Genomic DNA, 20,654 nt, shown 5'->3' on the forward strand with positions numbered 1-20,654 from the left:
CAGAATACACGCTGCAGGCTCTGAGCAGGCAACCCTCGCCACTCCTACCAACCCTGTCTGAGGACTCTGGGTGCAAGAGCATGCTTATTTTGGTATTGGTGCCAAAGCATACAAGCAAGCTGCTCACTGCACTGGCTCTGTTCAGTGTTCGTTCCCAGGTCCCAGCTGGATGAACAAGCCAGCCGTGTTCCTAGTTCTCTGAAAAAATCCAAGTAAAATGTGTTAATAAGCAAATAAATAACAACGTTAAATCCTGCAATGGCCTTTACAGAGGTAGTCTGTAAGTAACACAATAGTTCCTCCTGGGTTTGTAACACATAGGGAGAGGCCTAACATTTAGCTCAAAGCACAATATATTCAAATGAAAGGCACTTGTTTTAAGGAAGAAACACTGCAGTACACAGAATCATAGCATCATAGAATTAGCTAGGTTGGAAAAGACCTACAAGATCATCCAGTCCAGCCATCCACCTACCACCAATAACCCCACTAAACCATGTCTCTCAACGCTATATCTGAATGTTTCTCGAACACCTCCAGGGACGGTGACTCAACCACCTCCCTGGGCAACCCATTCCAGCACCTGACCACTCGTTCAGAAAAGTAGTATTTCCTAAAGTCCAACCTAAATCTCCCCTGGCGCAACTTGAGGCCATTCCCCCTCGTCCTGTCACTAGTTACAAGAGAGAAGAGGCCGACCCCCAGCTCACTACAACCTCCCTTCAGGTAGTTATAGAGAGCGATGAGGTCTCCCCTGAGCCTCCTCTTCTCCAGACTGAACAATCCCAGCTCCCTCAGCCGCTCCTCATAAGGCCTGTGCTCCAGACCCCTCACCAGCTTCGTTACCCTCCTCTGAACACGCTCCAGGGCCTCAATGTCTTTCTTGCAGTGAGGGGCCCAAAACTGGACACAGCACTCGAGGTGGGGCCTCACCAGGGCTGAGTACAGAGGGACAATGACTTCCCTACTCCGGCTGGCAACGCTATTTCTGATACAAGTCAGGCTGCCATTGGCCTTCTTGGCCACCTGGGCACACTGCTGGCTCATGCTCAGCTGAGCATCGACCAATACCCCCAGGTCCGTTTCTTCCACACAATCATCCAGCCACTCTGCCCCAAGCCTGTACTGTTGCCTGGGGTTGTTGCAGCCAAAGTGCAGGACTTCACACTTGGTCTTGTTGAACCTCATCCCATTGGCTTCAGCCCAGAGATCCAGTCTGTCCAGATCCCTCTGTAGGGCCTCGCTACCCCCAGGCAGATCAACACTTCCTGCCAGCTTGGTGTCGTCTGCAAACTTACTGAGGGTGCTCTCAATGCCCTCATCCAGGTCATCAATAAAGATATTGAAGAGGACAGGCCCCAGCACCGACCCCTGGGGAACACCACTCGTGACCGGTCGCCAGCTGGATTTAACTCCATTCACCACCACTCTCTGGGCCCAGCCCTCCAGCCAGCTCCTTACCCAGCAAAGAGTGCATCTGTCCAAGCCACGGGCTGCCAGCTTCTCCAGGAAAATACTGAGGGAGACAGTGTTGAAGGCTTTGCTGAAGTCTAGGTAGACCACATCAACAGCCTTTCCCTCATCCACCAGACGGGTCCCTCGATCATAGAAGGAGATCAGGTTGGTCAAGCAGGACCTGCCCTTCACAAACCCATGCTGGCTGGGCCTGATCCCCTGGTTGTCCTGCAAATGCCGCATGATCTCCTTCAGGACAATCTGCTCCATAACCTTCCCTGGCACCGAGGTCAGGCTGACAGGCCTGTAGTTCCCCGGATCCTCCGTACCACCCTTCTTGTAGATGGGAGTCACGCTGGCAAGTCTCCAGTCTTCTGGGACCTCTCCAGTTGACCAGGAACGCTGACAGATGATGGAAGGCGGCTTGGCTATCTCCTCCGCCAGCTCCCTCAGTACTCTTGGGTGGATCTCGTCCGGCCCCATGGACTTATGGCAGTCCAGGTGGAGTAGTAGGTCTCTGACCGTTTCCTCCTGAATCATGGGGGGTTTGTTCCGCTCCCCATCCGAGACTTCCAGGTCAGAGAGTAGAGTACTCTGAGGACAACTGGTCTGGCTTTTAAAGACAGACATAAAGAAGGCATTGAGAACCTCAGCCTTTTCATTGTCCTCAGTGGCCACATTCCCAGCCGCGTCCAGTAAAGAATGGAGATTCTCCTTGGTCCTCCTCTTACTGTTAATGTATTTGTAGAAGAGTTTCTTGTTCCCTTTAATCCCGGCAGCCAAGCTTAGTTTGAGCTGGGCCTTTGCCTTTCTAATTTTCTCCCTGGAATTCTGGAAACAATTTGGTGAGAGAAGAGCCTACACAGTAACTTCCCCCACAAATCCTTAACAGGTCAACATTCATACACCTATCGCTGTTTTCAACTAAACAGCAGCTGGACTACCAGATTCAGGCTTGGAACACGTGGGCAAGGATTTTACACCGCAGTTGCTGTTTTAAATCCTTTCACATTCCTTCCTTCTCTGGTAGCTGCTGTTCTGTGCTATGGAAAACAGAGACTTTAAGAGATGTACATCTGAAAATCTGGACATGTTTTCATATACATCTACTCCGCACCTATTTAACTACTGCTGCTGCTTCTCTCCTAACATCACACCAATAGTACTTCAAAATCAAATCCACTGACTCCCTTTGCCATTCCTATTAGTTCAGCTGTGCAAAACCAAACTACAAATGGCCTTCTGTCACACACTGCAACTTCTAATTACTCCTAGCACCCTGCTCTGAGCAAGTGTTGGCAAGGTTGGAATGCCATTAAAATGCAATTTATCCTGGCATCAAGCTGTAGTATGGATCTGTGCAGCTTTCTGAGCACGAGGCACAGAAGGGCATGCTACACAAAGACACTAAATGCCAATACGGGTGCCAGCTACAAAGTGGGAGCTAACTATTGCTTTTAGAGCAGAGGGGAGGAAGGAGAGAGAACCAGACTTAACAATTTGTACCTCAGAAGCAAGAGGGCTTCCCACCCCACTTGGGTGGTTTGTTTCCCTACTGGCATCAGACAGCTGGCAGGACAAATGCATGCATAACATAAGGTATGATAGCAAGTTTGGGAATGGACAGGAAACAGCTCACAACAGGATTCCACACTCGGCCTGGGAAAAGAGCAAAGTCTACTTGGAAAGGATTGGAAATTTTACTTAGGAAATAGAAGAAAAACAGAATCAGGCAGGGAAAGCAGGACAGCCTGCCAGCCACTTACAAACACTGAAACTGTGGGCAATGACATGTAAGGCATACAGACAAAAAGCCACAGCAGAACGTGTGGTGGTTCCTCTCAAATTCTTTCTGCACCTCGGCGCTTGTCACTCTGAGTGTTCCTCTTCCAGGGACCTGTGTGGTGGCCTGCAGTGTTTGGCTGATGGAGCCATCTTATGGCAGTAACCCACCTGATGGACCCCAGGGCTCAGCCGTGAGGGTAAGCAACTTCACTGTAGAAAAGTAAACCTTTGGACATTGATGTCCAATCTTCTGTCCTATCTAGTCCACAGTGAGTAAAGAGGAATTGCCTTGGGCAGCATGTAAGATATATTGTATAGTTAATGTTTATAACAAACATTAAAAAAGTACATTTTTGTTAAGACATAAGAGAGCAAAAACCCATAGAACTTTCAGGATATTTGACGCTGTTTTTGTGAAACCAATGCATCAGTGTGGTTGAATGGAAGGGGTTGCAATTCTCAGTGAGTTCTCAAGGTGTTTGTCCAAAATTTTTGACAATTTTTAACTTAGTTAAAACTTTTGACTAAGTTAAAAATTTAACTTTTACTCCTCCTGTACTTCATCCTTGACAATAATTGTTCACAAACACACATACTACCAAAAAGTGATAACATGATTCATGTGTGGTTGTGAAGCAAGGGATATTTTTCTCAGGTAAGAGAGGTCTTATAAAAGCCTATGTCTTAGTCTCAGCTGGGACAGAATTGTTTTCGTCAGAGTGCCTGGTATGATGCTGTGTTTTGGTTTTAGGAGAAAAACAGCACTTATAACACGCTGATGTTTATACTTATTGCTAAGCAGTGTTGCACTGAGCCAAGGTCACTCCAGTGTCTCATCTCATACTAACAAAGTGGTGGAAGAGGACAGAATCAGGGCAGCTGACTTAAACCGGCCAAAGGGATATTCCGTGCCATATGACATATGTGAAAGGAGAGTTTTGAGGGGGTTGGAAGTTGTTCTTGCTCCCTTCCCCTCGCCGGGGACTAGCTGGGCACTGGTTGTTGGTGGTGTGCAATTGCTCGTGCATCACTTGCTATATACATTCATAACATTATCCGTTTCCTTTTCTCTTAGTTTTATCTCAATCCACAAGTTCTATTTTTTTTTCCCCAATTCTCTCCTCCATCCCACTGTAAGGGGGAGGAGTGAGTGAAATGGCTGTGTGGTACCTCTGTGTTGCACCACAACAGTCTAGTAGAGAGATATGATCACATTTGAATATCTGACTGCTACTCTATACATTGCATTTGAAAATTGGCAAGTAATGTTTTTATGTCAACTGAAAATGGAGTCACAAATATACCAAAAAACTTATGATTTTTTTGGCACTCTTGAAATCTCTTCTCAAATTCCTTTATCAAAACAGAAAGCAAGGCTGCATATTTTTCACTGTTCACAGGACCATCTTTAGCCAACATATCAAATGCACGAAATTGTTTGCCATAACTTGAGTTAGCACTCCCCTGCGCCCTCCCCGTGCCCTGGTTTCAGTTCAGACAGTGGAAATTGCACACTGATGTTTGGTCACTGCTGAGCAATGGGTGCATGGCCAGGGCCAGGCTGCTCCGTGGGAAGAGCTGCTGCCATGATGGTGCGGGGCAGGGGGAAGCCGCAGTATGGGCTGGGCCAAGTCACATGCAGCTGACTGATGGGACGTGCCTGGCTTAACCCACTACGGCTCTGGTTAACTTCAACATCAGAAGATCAGAAAAGCAGAAAGAATGACAAATGGAAAAACAAAACTTCTGTGCCACTTAAAATCTTAGTAACTTCGCAATTCCTCATTACATTGCTACAGTAAGGGACAGTAAGTAATTTAACAGCTTTTCTTCAGTGGTCAAGAATGTTTCAAGTTTCACATAAATTAATAATAATAACAAAAAAAAACAAACAACTAGTGCTAGGAAAGTCCAGTACTTTTTGAACTGGAAATTTCTCTTTGTTTTACTTCCGGAAGGAAACAGCATAAGGGGAAAGACTGAAAGTAGAGCTCTTAACATAGAGACATTCTGATGAAAATAACTGAATATCTTGCAGTCTCAGGGAAGAAAGAATTTCCTAACTAGACATCAAGAAAAAGACATCTCAATTCCCCAAGAAAGGCCAAGGAAATGGTTTCTCTGCATCTGCAGAACTGTTTTCAAATCATAGGACTGCTTGTAAGTTAGTTAATAGCAAAACATCCAACTTAGCAATCAGATCAGATACAGTAACACTTTTCTGCATTACTGAGAAGATCTTTAAAAAAATTATACTTTAAAAATGTTTATGAATTTCTCATCTAAACCAGTGCTTCCCAAACAAATATATTAGAAATTTGAGCAGAAATTCCACTTAGGTACTACAGAATTCAAGTTACTTACTGCAGTATGCAACAGATATCTCTATACCTTACACTGTATAAATGTCTGAGTACTGTATCTAAGAGCATTTGCTGTAAGCAATTTTTTGAGAGCAATTTTAAAGTTGGCATGTGAACAAAGTTTTTCTTTTCTCACCATATAGATTAAAAAACAAACAAACAACCAGAAAGAACTACATAAATTCACCGAAGACTAAACACGCTTCTAATGTTGAAAAGGATTTTGTATCTACATGTAACTTGGGCAGGAGCCACGAAAGCAGTAAGGTTCCATGTAAAATTCCCCAGTGGTGCATGCAAACCTTTGAATCAGAAGATATGCTCAGTCAAGAGACACTGCTGGTTTACATAAACACCTTCACACACTTAAATGCTGCCGATGAAGCTTTCAAAAGGTTAACAAAGCTGTCTGTTTCTAACATACCAATCAGTATGTTAAGGGGAAGACTTAAAAGCAGCAAGACAGAAAAAGATATTTCAGGAGACTGATCATAAAAAGCTACAAGCACTTCTAATCTTCTACTGGCACACACCTTGACTTCAACAGGTAAAAAGATAAAGACATCCTCAGTGCGTAAAGAGGAGGGAAGTGATGCAGCTTGAATAGATACGTGTCTTCCAGTGTGTACGTCCCAGCAGTGATTTCACGTGAGGCATTCCACATTTCTTGGAACAAAATTACAGAGGAGCTAATTATCTGTGATTAATACTTAACCTTTTCTTCCCTCCGAACATAAAGGGCCCAAATATCTTCTGGTGGAACCAGTGGAAGAACTTTTAGAAGTGATGAAAGACTCGGGACAAACTTGAAAACCCTGAGTCGCAGAAATTCTGTTGCCTCAAAGAGCTACTTGAAAACCAAGAAAATATTTCAAGGATCAGGATCTAAAATAGGTCCCCTTGTAAACTAGTTCCAAATAATATATAACACAAATAACACACAATATAAGTGTAAACCATCACTGAAAACATGCAGAAGTGTTACTTCATGCAATTAAACACAATTTATATATTTTAGTTATCTAAAATGACTTATGGGCCTATATCACTGCTTTGAAATAAGTGAAGGGTGCCAACAGATTTTTCAAAGCAGTCAAGCTTTCTTCCTACTCTTCCTGCCTTTGGTATTTTATAAATAACTTAATACACTTGCTTTAAAACAGCCGGAGAAACACTCAGATAACCTCCAAAATGCTGAGAGCAATGAGGTACTGATTTTGGGCACTGCCTAAAAACATCTAAGAAACATCTAATGGCTTCACAACTAGACATATGAACTTCGGAGATTTCATTATCTTTGTTTGTTGTTAATCCATGTAATACACACGAGCATGTCTATATATAAAGTGGAAAGGAGCCATTTCATGCTCACTTTTTAAGTAGTAAATCTCAAGAAGGCAGGGATAAAACAAGAGCTTCCAGGATCAGATACATTTGAGAGACAGCTATGAAGTAGTTTCATTTATATGGAGCCCTGCTGCCAAGAGGCAGGTTACATACAGTTGCTAGCCATATTAGTTATTGTCTTTATTGTAATGCTGAAGTACTGTCCAACATTCATGGCATGCAGCACACTGCCATGTAATTTCTATTCTACTATCAATATCATTATAGGAAGAAACAGAAAAATCTGTACTGCATGACGAAAGTCCCAAACGCAGGGTAAGATGCAAAGAGCTATTGGTAAGGACTGTCCCAAGAAACAGCTGCCTGTTTGGTTTTTATAATATCTGTATTGTCATAAGCATGTTCTAGTCAGGAGGTCTGGACAGACATAGTAGTGTCACAGAATATATTTGTTTATGAGGAAATGCATAGTCAGATACTTATCTCAAGAAGAGTGTCCATGCTTTTCTAACTGTTTTTAATAATCATAAAAACTTCTAATGCAGTTGCACTTTCAATACGACTTTTTAAAAAAATCCAAAATTTTCACAAGATAGTTTTTTTCTTTGTTTCAGATAGCAAGGAATAGAAGCTACCACAGAAAAGGCTCACAGTTTATCACTAAACCTGTATTGTCTCCAAGTTTTCAAGTTAAAACTTTTTCACTACCTTTTCTCCAGATGTTTCCTTTTCTGTAATCACACCAATCATCATAAGGTACTATTTCAAAAAATCAAGAAAAATAAATATACTCTAAGTGCAGTCTTAGAAAGGCTGAGAGACTCGGGTAAAATGAACCTCCTCATTTTTGCAAACTTCAGACTTTTTGTTTTGATACACATTTTTTGTTATGATATACATAAATATATATGTAACTACAATGATTTAAAAGCATAGCTTCTGAATCTGGCTGGAAAACCTCCTCAGAAACCTCAGACTAAGATTAAAACAGATTACACAGCTTCTGAATTTCTTGCTTCACGACGCCCCCTACTGCAACTCTGAAGAACAAACTCAGAGCAAGCTTTTCAAAACAGAAACGTTTTAAGAAAACTACTTTTGTTTACAGAATTATGAACAGTGTATTGTAGTTTAGTACTAGAAAAGAAAAAATTAAGAGTAAAATACTTCATAAACATTGCTGAGTCTCACTGTAATCACATGGAATAGAAAAATGGTTTCCTCATTTCAAAGTCAAAGGACCTGAATCCTGTTTGCCTCGAGTATTTTTCTAATCAAAAGGCACACTTTCTGAAAAACAGATTTCTCTGACATAATGGCAGACTGTATTATTTTAAAGAGTTCTTCCACAAGGGGAAATACAGAAGATAGGTTGCTTCCACTGAAAGAAAAAGAAAATATTAAAAACACCTCTATAATACAAAAATAGAGATCTTGAAGCATGATGTTCACATTAAATCTCATCCACCACACATATAAATCGATATCAAAGGGTTTCTTGCAAGAACATTAGGATGGGAACAAAAAGAACTAAGTTTAGGAGTAAGATGTGTGAGGCAACAAAATCGTACATGTTGAAAAGTAAAGCAAATATCTGCACGATTCTGTCATCATTTTTATTGGGGAGAAAAAAAGAAAAAAAGAAATACTCTAGCAGTTACTGAGAAAGAGGATCTCAGGTCACAAGTGACAGAGCTCCACATCTCTGCTACAGACTCTCTAAGTGCAGAAGAGTTCGGACTTCACACTATAAAGAGGAAATAACTGTACTTTCACTCCTGACAGTCATGTTGTCATAATTAACATCCTTCAGGGAACACTCTAAAGAGCATTGCTAAGTACTGATAATGAAAGTTTAAACGTTCACTACTCTATAATTTAAAAATACAAAAAACCTTGAAAAAATTAAATGCTTTTTAGATGATCCCTAACACAGGTGTTACTGTCTACAATAGATATGTACACGTCAGTGCTTACCTGAAAGGCAGACTGTCAGTGTACATGGCAAACCAATTGCTTGGATGCATCTTTTTGATAGTTTTCTAACCTATTTGCATTGGCAGTATGCAAAAAAAAAAAGTGCGAAAAGTGAGATATATGATTTGAGAAAACAGTATTTCCAGCCTCTCTGACTCATAGCTTTTTACTGCCACAGCAGTATCTATAACTTCAATCACAATTACAAACCAGTCCCTATAAAGACCCTTTTAAGTACATAAATAGGAGAGAGCTGCACAGTCAAGAGAACTTAAAGCATTCTTCTGTAGCTGTTCCTGCTGGTGATTAAACATCACTGCTATAAAATAAGGATTAAGCAAAGACTACACAAGAGATACCTTAATCTTTCTGCAGCTTCGTATTTATTTTTCAGCGCAAAAAAGAAAAAAAAAAGGGAGAAAGAAGTAAGAGAGAGTGAACACTATCCTGCCAAAACAGAGAGTTCAGCTGATTACCACTGCAGCAGCACAGGTTTTGACTCATGAATACTACAGAATTAAGTAACAGTGAAATCTCAAAATTCCATTACTACATCAGAAAGATACCTGCAGCCTCACTTCTGAAAAATACATGCTCTAAATTATTCACAGCTCTTGCCACCGGAGCTAATGCAGCATTTAACAACGTCACAGCTCCTGTAACACTACAAGCAGTTGCCAGTGGCTTGTCATCAAATACTGGAAAACAAGTTCCAAGTCATAAAAGAGAAAATTCACTGCAAGAAATCTGATTGGCTACAACATAATTTTTCTTTCATTATCAAGAAATGGTTCTAGATACATGTAACACTGAGATGTCACTGAAAATTATGAAACTAAGCATGCACATTTAACTTCTAACTTGGCACCAATAGTTAAGTGACTTTTACAAACGTGACTGATATTCTGACTAGATATCAGGACTAGCTGAAATGCTTACCTACGAATTCCTTCACGGATATAATTCACAGCTGCTAACAGTTTCTGCAGTCCTGAAAAAGCTTCTTCAAATGAAGACTTTGCAATTACTGCGTTGGACTCTAACTTCTGGAAAATTTCAAGCCTAATATTACAAAAACAAAGATGGAACAAAGAAAAACAGTTATTAAAAATCCTTTAAATTCACTGTCACTTGTATGCATTGCATGATAAAACAAGGTCAAATGTCAATCTGTACTATAAGCATGTTATCTAACGTAGTCTAAGAATAATTATTAGAAAGCCTATGCCCTACAATTGTACTCCTCTGCTTGGCAACTCTCTTAACAGTATTTTACCTCCGACTTTTATTTAAACAGATTTATCATTAAACTTCACTTGACAAGAACATCTCTTCATATGTTACTTGAGCCAACCTCTGTAAACCTCCCAAAAGAGGATGTTTAGGCTGAAGAAGCAAGTAAATTGCTTTCTATGTACTTTTCCAAGCCTTTTCACTTTCTGTATTTAGTAGAACAGGATTGATACCTTTCCTTCAGTGGTTGCATTGGGACCACAAGCTGCACTGCGCTCACGAAGAATTATCTCCACTGGTGGGAGACAAGCAGTACTTTCTGATGCCAGACAAGTGTGAAATGACCAACAGTTCTAGAATTTTATCTTTTCTCACACCACAGTCTTTAACAGGTGGCAGGAGTCAACAACTCAGTTCCATTTTCATTTTAAGTAGTACATTTGAAATAGATATTCCTAGTGAAACAATGTCTATTTGAAACCATGAAATTGACAAATATCCCAGTCAGAGAACCAATTATCCCCACTTTGGAGGCTGAGCTGTTATACACTGAGACTGTTTTCTGATGCAAATCCTCATTTGACCTGAACACCACATGAAGCCAACTTCTAGCCAGCTTCAATTCAGATTAATCTGCACTGGTATAAGACAAAAAGAATTACACTGGTGCAGCTCCACAGTATATTGAAAGGCTAACTTAGAAATGGTATTGGTAGACTTATTATCATTGCTTATTATATGAGTTCTTAACAGATAAGAAATGATATTCCTTTGTGCTTGACATAACTCAGAGTCCACATTTCAAAAAAAAGATTTTAGATTAAGACTACAAAAAACCCACTGTATTTATTCAGATTTTATTTTTTTTTATAACATGCAAAAAAAAAAGCATGGTGTTTCAATGATTTTCAAGCAGAGTCTTCAAAAACAACAAAAATAAAAACAGTGGCAAAACTTCTATACAGAGGAGCTTTTCTTTCATGCAACTTTGAACTTATGTGAGCAAGGAAATTAAAGAGTGGACTCTGCATTTGGATACTTCACTTTTAAGGTGAAGAAATTTACATAGAAGGAAAACTCTACTTCCAATCAATTAAAGTTTAAAAAATAATTTTAAAAAGTAAGTGTTTTTGCATTGGCTAGTACACTTCCACAGGGTTTGAAAAGGAAATAACCACAGGAAAACATAGAGCTTGAATGCTTCTTTTTATGGACGACGATGAAATTTTCATGGATGTCTCCCATTTGTGGATCTTACGAGCTCTTCAACACTATTCTAAGTTACTCATTCTAACCACTATCAGGAAGAAGAACAGCAGGCTAGACAGATAAGTAACTGCATCTATATAACAATTCTTATGCTCTTAACTTCTTTGTGTGACAAGTTGTGAGATGCTTTCATCTCAGTTAATTACTAATAACTTCTTCTCTAAAATGAGAAAAACAAAACAGTTCCTATGGTATTTTTGAATGGAAATTATGTAAAGTTATGTTGAACTTCCAAATTTCTTTAATACACCATACCTGTACAAATTCATTGTATTCCATACACCTTCAAGGACTGACCAGATTTCCTGGTGCCTGTTTTCTTGAGCAACATGTGTGCTTGGAGGTAGCCTTTTTTCTTCACAGTTTTGCAGATGTGGTATCGTTTCTTCCATTCTTTCGCATGGCGAACTTTTTGAAAGAACCATGATGTCTTCAGATAAATTCTGTTCACTGTCTGACCTCACCTTATAAAAGTTTAGCAAGCAAACAATGAATGTATTTCATTTCCTTACTTAAGGAAACTTGTAAACTTCTAACTACTTTAGGGTTTTGTTGTTTTTAAAGTAATGCTCAAAAAAGCAAGGCGTATCTTTTTGAATTGTAACCATCCTTATTATAGTCTCTGTATCTAATGCACCTCAGTTTTTTTACCAAGGCTTTCTTCCATATTCGTAGATCAGGAGACTGAAGCAAAGCTTCACAGGTAAGCTGAAATCAACTACAACACTCTCTTACTTGCACATGGAAAGACAACGCTGCTCTCTCTCCCACAAATTATGCTATTCCAGAGGAGTGTGCTACCAAGTATTCATACATACATGGCAAACTGACACAGGAAATTTATCCAGGTTAAACTGATGTGACACAAACAAGTCTGTAAAATGACATTTCCTTGTGAAGTCAAAAGTCAGATAAGGACAGGAGGAAATAAGTTTTCTGACAGAAAGCCTCCTTCTCAGTGTGGCACTGTTCACAGAACAGTGGCTGACTGCAATGCGTGCAGAACCTAACAGTGCAGCAGATAACCAAGATTTGCACGCACAAGATACAGGATCATCCTTCCCCTCCGTGATCATCTTCTTCCTTTCCCTTCCAGCCTTCTCCAAAAGTTAAAATAACTTTTTACAGATATTCTGACCCATACTTTCCCCCCCCCCCACACGAAGAAAGATTTCAAGTCACCTATGGTCACTATTCCCTTTTTATGCCATTACACTTCGAGCTAACAATCATCACAAACCAAGACACTGACATTTCTTCCACAGTAACTCAGAAGATGAGATGGGTGTAAGGGCATACTTCTCAGAACACAAAAGGTATCAGAACACTGTCTACTAACTACCACAAAGTACATGGTATGAAGAAGTCCCTTCTGCAAATTTAGGAATATAGGAATACAGCTGCTGAGACAAAGAAATAATGTGCCCAGGAATAATAATACAAGATAAATATAAAATTATATAGCCTTAACTTGAATCCCTAAGGCCATTTTTAACAGTTACAAATGCAATACAAAACTAAGACTTTTTCCTGAAAGCAACTAAGTAATGTTTTTCAGTCACATTCCAAATACTAACACATTTATATTAGGAAAAAAAAGTCTACCATCCAAGTCTACACGTAGAGATAGATATTTGCTACAGGAAGACAGAAGTTAAATTTGGGGGTTTATTAACTTAGAAAATAACCTAGCAACATTTTCTGCAATAATTTGTTAAATTCTGTAAATAATTTAGAATTCTTAGCCAGGTTTATAATAAGAACACAGAACAACTTCAAGAATTAGGTGAATGAACACTGAAACACCTCTTACCTCTGTAAATGTTTGGTATAGCTTATTTACTTTCTCATATGCCCAGGGCAGTACTCCATCATAATCAGACCTCAAACTGAAAGCATGCAACAATTTCTTGATTTCCTGGAGCAAGATAACAGCTGTTGAGGTGTCTAGTGTTTTACCTGATATTTAGATGTTAACATGGGAAATAAAAAGTTATAATAATTAGTATTAAGCATTGTTAGTCTTGGAAGGCAAATTTAATACTCAAATATCTGAATTAACTAAGGTGCATATAAGGTCTTGAAAACGGTTCAGAAACATCAGACAAAGCAGCCTCAAGAGACATATTAACAACAGGGCGTAGGGCTAAGACTTCTCCATCTTAACCAAGTCTTCCCAACTTATCCACAGTCTGGGAAGAGGCTCGAGTGGCATATCTAACATAATACTGTGGAACAGCAATATCCTAGAGGAGTTGTAATCTGTTAAAATCAAGTTCTTAAACATGACACTAAATAAATGGAAGGGTTATTTTACTTTTGCTTTTTTTAAAAAAAAAAAAAAAAAGCCATCCTGTCCTCATTTACCACATTAAGTACACTTTACTCCTCCACAAATTATTTATCAAATGCAGATCATCTGGCAACATAAAACACAGAGGGAAATGAAGGGAAGATGATTACTTGCTTCCTAAAAATAGTTGACAAAATTTAGTGACCATTACTATAAACATTCTTTAAAATGTTTTTCCCTTGATTTTGGTTCTACATTACTATTTAATCACATAGAGTATGTGACCAGCCAAGAATCTACTTCTGTAACTAAAAATTAACTTTCTTAGAGATTCTTACCTGTACAAAAGTGTTTACAGAGAAATTCAACAGTTCCAAGTAAACTCCTTGGCACAACATAACCAAAAACAGCCACCCAATGTTTTTTGTAACACTGCAGTAAGTTTACTAATGTCCACGGTGGCTTCAAATACAGTATCTGAAAGATAACACATTTCAAAATTCATACTGACATGTCTAGCTCTATTCTTCAATAACATCATTTTGTACTTGCCAAAGTTGAATTCCAATGATTCCTCAGAAATAAAGTTATATTCACATTTAACAAATGGAACAAAGTTATCTATTTAAAAGTTCTGATTCAGCAACATCATTGGATAGGCAAAGATGTTCACGAGAAAGCATCCAGTGTACAAGAATAACCTTTCAATATTTGCATGAATTTTATTCTCCTTTTCTCAAATATTCAAAACACCCTCAAGTAATCTCTTAATGCATTACTTATGTACAAAAGCCAGAACAACAGTAAATATGCCTTTGATTACCTACAATTATTAAAAAAAGTAAGAATAAACATACTTTTTAGAGCTGTGTCTATTATGTGCATATTACAATTAAATTGTGATTTATCATTATGAAGTGAAATCAGAATTTGGAAAGATGTTGACAGGAATCAGTTAAGTTACTGCCTAATTACTTAGCAGCTAATCAAAACTCTATCTTGTGGGATAGCAATCATCCCATGCAAACAATATATATATATATATATATTTTTTTTTAAGAATCACAGAGGCATATGTGCAATAATTTAAATGTCTGACTAACCCTCACCAGCTATAAAATGGAGTCTGTACCAAAGTGATGCATAATTCGAAAATGTGTTGTACCTGAGTACTTATCTTATGCTACAGTATCTTTGAAAGAGCGAGTGCTTGGAGGTTAACATCCCTGTAATTCTTCATCTGAATTGTAACATGTGAATAATTATATCCACATGGTTTATAAAAAATACCCTGATGGCAGACAAATGCTTTCAACAAGTGTAACACTGTATAAAATATTATATATATGTTATATAAAATGTGATGGAATATTTTCTTGAAGGATATATTTACAATGCAGTGATTTAACCACACTAGAAAAGCAAAATTTTAAGTGTAATGACATTAATACAAAGAGTTCACGCTGCATAGCCACAAAGCCAGCATTTCTATTACCATATTATTAAAAACACTGCAGGAATTACTGGTCAAATAGAATAATATTGATATAAAATGAAACTGTAAAATTAAACACTCACGTTAAGCAAACCATTACGTTAGTAAATTACAAGACTCAGCTGTTTGGTTTAGCATAGGTACTAAAATTATTAAAGTATTAAACCTCTTAATACTTGAAATACCAAGAAAGATGACATATGAAACTACCTCCATCCACAGGTTTCCAAATGCAATTTTCATTTCAGTCTCCAAAATACAAGATAAAGCTTCTCCTAAGCTCTTTTCAAGATCTGGAATTATATTTGGAAATTGAGAAGTAAGACGAGCATCACTTCCTTTTGTTTTCTGGAATTCTGCATCTGTAAAACCAATGGCAATAAAAGATACTAATTGCAACAGCTTCTATAGCAAATATAGATTGATAGTATACGAATCACTTGTTCCCATAAATAAAAGACAGACTATACTTTACACTACATTACAAAGCAGATAAGGTACATCTAATTAGATTTCAAGTGTTTCTAGTTATACTCACTTGTACTGTGGATATTTTTATTTATGAGCAACTAAACAAGAAAATCTAATTTCCCCAGAGTATTATTCATTTGTGATCTCACTCCCCACTTATTTCTTCTTAAATACCTTGGATTATATACAGCCAGTGGGGTTATCAGCAAGTATAAGAAGATCATTTCTTACTATTGGAAGCTGTATTTGCATCTTTTGAAACGTTAACAAGTAACCCAAGAATCTAGCCCTTCTGTTTGGGATGCATGTAAAGCAATTACTAGAAAACGTGAAGGAATGATCTTAGCATACAAGGTTTTACAACAAAGGAAGAATAGGATCCAAACTGGCTCAACTGGAAACATCGTCGGTTTTCAGTCTTACAACGTTCAGGACACAATTTAAATGACTATAAAGAAAGGTAATTCATGCTGTGTTTTGTTTTGTTTTTCCGTAAAATGAAAATATATCATATGTGAATTTCCTCACATCCTAGGAGACAAACGTTTTAATAAAGGTCTCGAACCTTCAGGAAGCTGTTTACCTTTGAAAACAGAAAACCCATCCAAAACAAAAAGCAGTACTGAGAATTCAAACTATATAAAAATTGAGGCCATAGTCAAAACTATTTTCACTCTCCTACACTGATTACTATGTCTCAAAAGGCAGTGTATGTTTATGCACACATTAAACAAACTTACCACATTTTGACTGCTGCAGTTCAAGGCAGTTCTGATGCTTGTTTACATTCAGGTTCAGTAGAGCAGTAACCAAATCCACTTTACAGAGTGCCTTGACCTCACACACAATGGCTTTGTTGCATAAATTTTTGTCATCTCTAGGAAAAGAGAATTAATTTTTGACATAAAATGTTTCACAGAAACCACCTTGAAACACATATTCTCTAGCAGAACTACTACAAACTTGGACTCTAATACCTTCTCACAAATTCCCATTGTTTATACTGATAAAGGATAAAGGCATTTTCAGATGAAAAGCACTTCTAAGGTCACCTGCAACACCTCCTGTTCTGTAATCAGAGAAATTTAAAGGTTGAGAGAGCTGGGGCTCTTCAGTCTGGAAAAGAGAAGGCTCTGAGGGGACGTTATGGCAGCCTTCCAGCACCTGAAGGGGGTTACAGGAAAGCTGGGGAAGGACTATTTACAAGGGCATGTAGCGACAGAATGAGGAGAAATGGCTCTAAACTGGAATAAGGCAGATTTAGACTAGATATTTGGAAGAAATCTTTACTGTGAGGGTGGTGAGACACTGGAATAGGTTGCCCAATGAGGTTGTGGATGCCCCCTCCCTGCCAGTATTTGAGGCCAGATGATGAGCAGCCTGGTCTCACAGGAGGTGTCCCTGCCTACAGCAGGGGGTTGAAACTAGATGATCTAAAAGATCCCTTCCAACCCAAACCATTCTATGATTCTATGAAATAGTGTTTTCAGCAACAACCGAGTCTAACACATCAACTTACACAAACCAACTGATACTTAGGTACTTCATTTCCTGAAACATACCAAACTCTTTATGGTCTAGGAATACAAGTCTTTTAAAAAATTAGCTTCATATCACTTGTATCAAACCAAGAGTCAATTCTAGAAACTCAGTTGTTACCATCACAGAACAAGCGCAGAGGTCAATTTGCCTCCCTCTTCTCTCTTTCTAAGATTAATTGCAACAGCGTTTATCACCCTCCCCAACCCAGAGGCAAACCCACCTGGGCAGCAAACTAGATCTCAATTATTAATAAAAATATATTTTTTAATTTCATAATTCCAATGTATATGTTACAGATTTGAGTAAAACTTGAGAAAGTTTTTCAAAGGTTTTAAAACTGAATAAACTTTATTCTACTTCAGGCCTCACGCACGTGAAGGTCATTACAGCTACAATCTTTGTGTTTTATTGTACACTTCTACAGCAGCTTCTAAGGGAGCAATTGCTCCTCAGAAGTTTATTTCAGAAGCAGCTCTTCGTTTTAAGATATGATCTGAAAATGCTGTATTTGGCACAAGACTACCTTAAATCTCATAAGAGATCTAGAAACACACAGGAACTCACGTGCACAGTATGACAACAGCTTGAGGAAACAGGCTCTGGTACTGCAGACAACACTGTAAAACTCGATCATCGTTGTTTTCGTCACTCAGGCCATCTGCACATTTAGTTAAAACAGTATTGACATGTTCAGAAACAACTAAGCATAAGAAATACTTCATTGCAGTCATGGTACTATTTTTAAAAGTAAAACTCCCCAGACAAGGACAGAGAAGAGTATTCAAAGCACAAACCTGAGCTTTGAATTCTCAGGTACTACTCCTCTCAAAAACACTGTTTTGCTAGAAAACTTTCAGTGAGCCCTCCATGAACTTCTAAATATATTAGATTCTATGACAACTGATTCAAAAACAAAAGCATAAAACAAATCCTTAGCTTGTAGGTTAAAAAAAGTAATGAGATGAGTTTTCATTAAGTAATTATCCACTTAGCAACTTAATAGATGCAGTTTAAAGTGAGAAATAACTGATAAAACAATGGTGAACAAAGTACTAATATGAATAAGTTATTTGCATAATATAGCCATAGGATGTGCTCTAAAGATTCTTGTAAACAATTAGCAAGTTTTAATTAGTAAACTGCAAAGACAGAGTGAAGATCACAGCACTAAATTTGTAATTTAGTAAAAGTTCACACAAGGTGAACTGCAAGGATTAAGTACCCAAAACCAAATTGATTGCATGTCTTACATATTTTTTGTGAAGCAAGCTGCATAGATTGCCCCCACAATTTTGAATCTTGGTTTTTGAGACACATGTAGATGAACTGGACTGCAGGAATAGCTTTCTGTCGAACATGCAGTAACATTTTCCCCTTCTTCAAGTTGTCCAATTCTTGTAAAACAACCCAGGGAATTATCAAGGCAAGTTTGCCAACACCTAGAGTGGAAAAAAAGCCAAAAAAAAAAAGACATTTTGTAAGGCCAACTTAAGTACCACAGTTAATCTTTTTTCCAAACACTTTATTTATGTAAGTTCATACTTTTTTTTTTTAAACCAATACCTTTTCATATTTAGTGCTCAGGAGTATCTAGCATTACAAACGAACAGGTGAAATCAGCCAAGCTCCCTCTTTCTAATCTAACCTCAAACTAAAAGTACATTGGTTACATGTAAAAAAAGTATCAAACGAATTAAAAACATTAATCAAGAAAATACCCTGACAGCAGCGTGTAGCAACATTATAAAACATTTACAGTGATCAACATCCTCTTACATACTCACTGTAATACTTTAGAGCAAGGTAACAGCAGCTGAAAAGAACAGGCTGAAAATACTGGAGGAACCACAGCAGTCACTGTGCAAAACCAATCATTAAATAAAAAGAGCAGTGGTTTGTGCTAATTGCCAATTAGCATTCTTAAGCAAGGAACAGGAAGAATGGCTATTAGACTGTGGTTTTATTTGTATGTAATATGGTTTGAACTTCAAAACTATTACAAATAAAAAGATTACAATAAATTGAATACATTATAAATATAAATGGAATACATGGTAATTCAGATTTCATAACCGTTTCTTGGTCCACCCAAGACAAATACTTCAATTACATTCCTTCCCATTCACATGGTAAGAATACAACACTAGCATCCATCTGCTTTGTAGTAAATGGGTAGTAATCTGCAATCTTCTAAACATTTTGCATAATTGGTCTGGCGTAGAACCAGAAACTGGGAGCTGCAAATTTAAAAAAAATGCATTTGAGGCAGCAGTTCCCAGTTTACACAACACAACACGATTCCTTTCTTGACAAATAGACAGTCTGACACACTCTTGAAAATTATGTGGGCTCTTACTGAAGTTATTTTCCATATGGCTGGAATAATTGTATTCGTTATCTAAATGAATCAAAACACCACAATTATTCTGACAGTTTCCTAATATGCCTAACAATAACTAACATGCATAATCTTAGTTCTGTTAACAGCAAATATCATTACCACTAGTAATGGACTAAATGTTTCAATGTACACTCTTAAAATACCTTTATCAATGACCTTGACAGTTGGATTGAATGCACCCTCAGCAAGTTCACAGACAGTACTAAACTGAGTGGCTCAGTTGGTAAGACAGAAGAAAGGGATGCCATTCAAAGAGACCTGGACAGGCTTTCAGAAGTGGGCTCATGTGAACCTTATGAGGTTCAATAAATCCAGGTATCAAGGAACTGCACTTGAGTCGGGGCACAGACAGGGAGAAGAATTTATTGAGAGCAGCTCCACAGAATACTCGTGGGTTTTGGAAGACAAAAAGTTTGACATGACCCTAGGGCATGCAACTCACATGGTGAATTGCCTCCTGGCCTGCATCAAAAGAGGGGTGGCCAGGAGGGCAACAGAAAGTTATTGACTCCCTCTACTCTACTCTGATTCAGAAGCCCAACTGTAGTAGTGCATACAGGTCCAGGATCCCCAGCTCAGGAAAGACATGGAGCTGTTGGATTCGGTCCAGAAGAGGGCCACAAAGAAGCTTGGAGGGCTGGAGCATCTCTCCTGTGACAGAAGGATAAGGGAACTGGGCTTGTTCAGCCTGGAGAAGAGAGACTCCAGGGACATCTCAATGTGGCCATCCAGTACTCGAGGGCAGCTACAAGAGGGACACCGACTTTTTACACAGGCAGATAGCAATAGGACAAGGGGGAATGGTTTTAAACTAAAAGAGGGGAGATTTAAGTTAGGTGTTAGGAGGAAATTCCTTACTCAGAGGGCAGTGAGGCCCATCACAGGCTGCCCAGAGAAGCTGCGGGTGCCCCATCCCTTGAGGCATTCAAGCACAGGCTGGAAGGCTCCCTCAGCAACCTCAGTATGGCAGAGAGAATGGAATTGGATGGGCTTTAATGTTTTTTCCAAGTCATTCTGATTCTT

At 38.6% G+C, this 20,654-nt stretch overlaps 1 protein-coding gene across 8 annotated transcripts in view; it reads right to left on the reverse strand.

The window, feature by feature from the left end:
• SWT1 (SWT1, RNA endoribonuclease homolog) overlaps positions 1–20,654 on the reverse strand; it is a 37,407-nt gene that overhangs the window by 5,292 nt on the left and 11,461 nt on the right. For 6 of the 8 annotated variants that reach the window (XR_002440972.1, XM_021404005.1, XM_021404004.1 and 3 more), the window contains 8 exons: positions 18,481–18,669; positions 17,795–17,888; positions 16,429–16,565; positions 15,428–15,579; positions 14,061–14,199; positions 13,243–13,388; positions 11,685–11,893; positions 9,867–9,989 (listed from right to left, as the gene is read on the reverse strand). Coding sequence is in view for 6 of the 8 variants with exons in the window: in XM_021404005.1 (XP_021259680.1) it covers positions 9,867–9,989; positions 11,685–11,893; positions 13,243–13,388; positions 14,061–14,199; positions 15,428–15,579; positions 16,429–16,565; positions 17,795–17,888; positions 18,481–18,669 (1,189 nt within the window). In the remaining 2 variants the exon portion in view is untranslated. Of the gene's footprint in view, positions 1–2,154; positions 8,332–8,927; positions 8,998–9,866; positions 9,990–11,684; positions 11,894–13,242; positions 13,389–14,060; positions 14,200–15,427; positions 15,580–16,428; positions 16,566–17,794; positions 17,889–18,480; positions 18,670–20,654 lie in introns of those variants that run through there. The other 2 variants (XM_021404007.1, XR_002440970.1) reach the window with 2 other exon arrangements.

Source organism: Numida meleagris, chromosome 7 (genome assembly GCF_002078875.1).
Source record: "Numida meleagris isolate 19003 breed g44 Domestic line chromosome 7, NumMel1.0, whole genome shotgun sequence".
NCBI lineage: Eukaryota > Metazoa > Chordata > Aves > Galliformes > Numididae > Numida > Numida meleagris.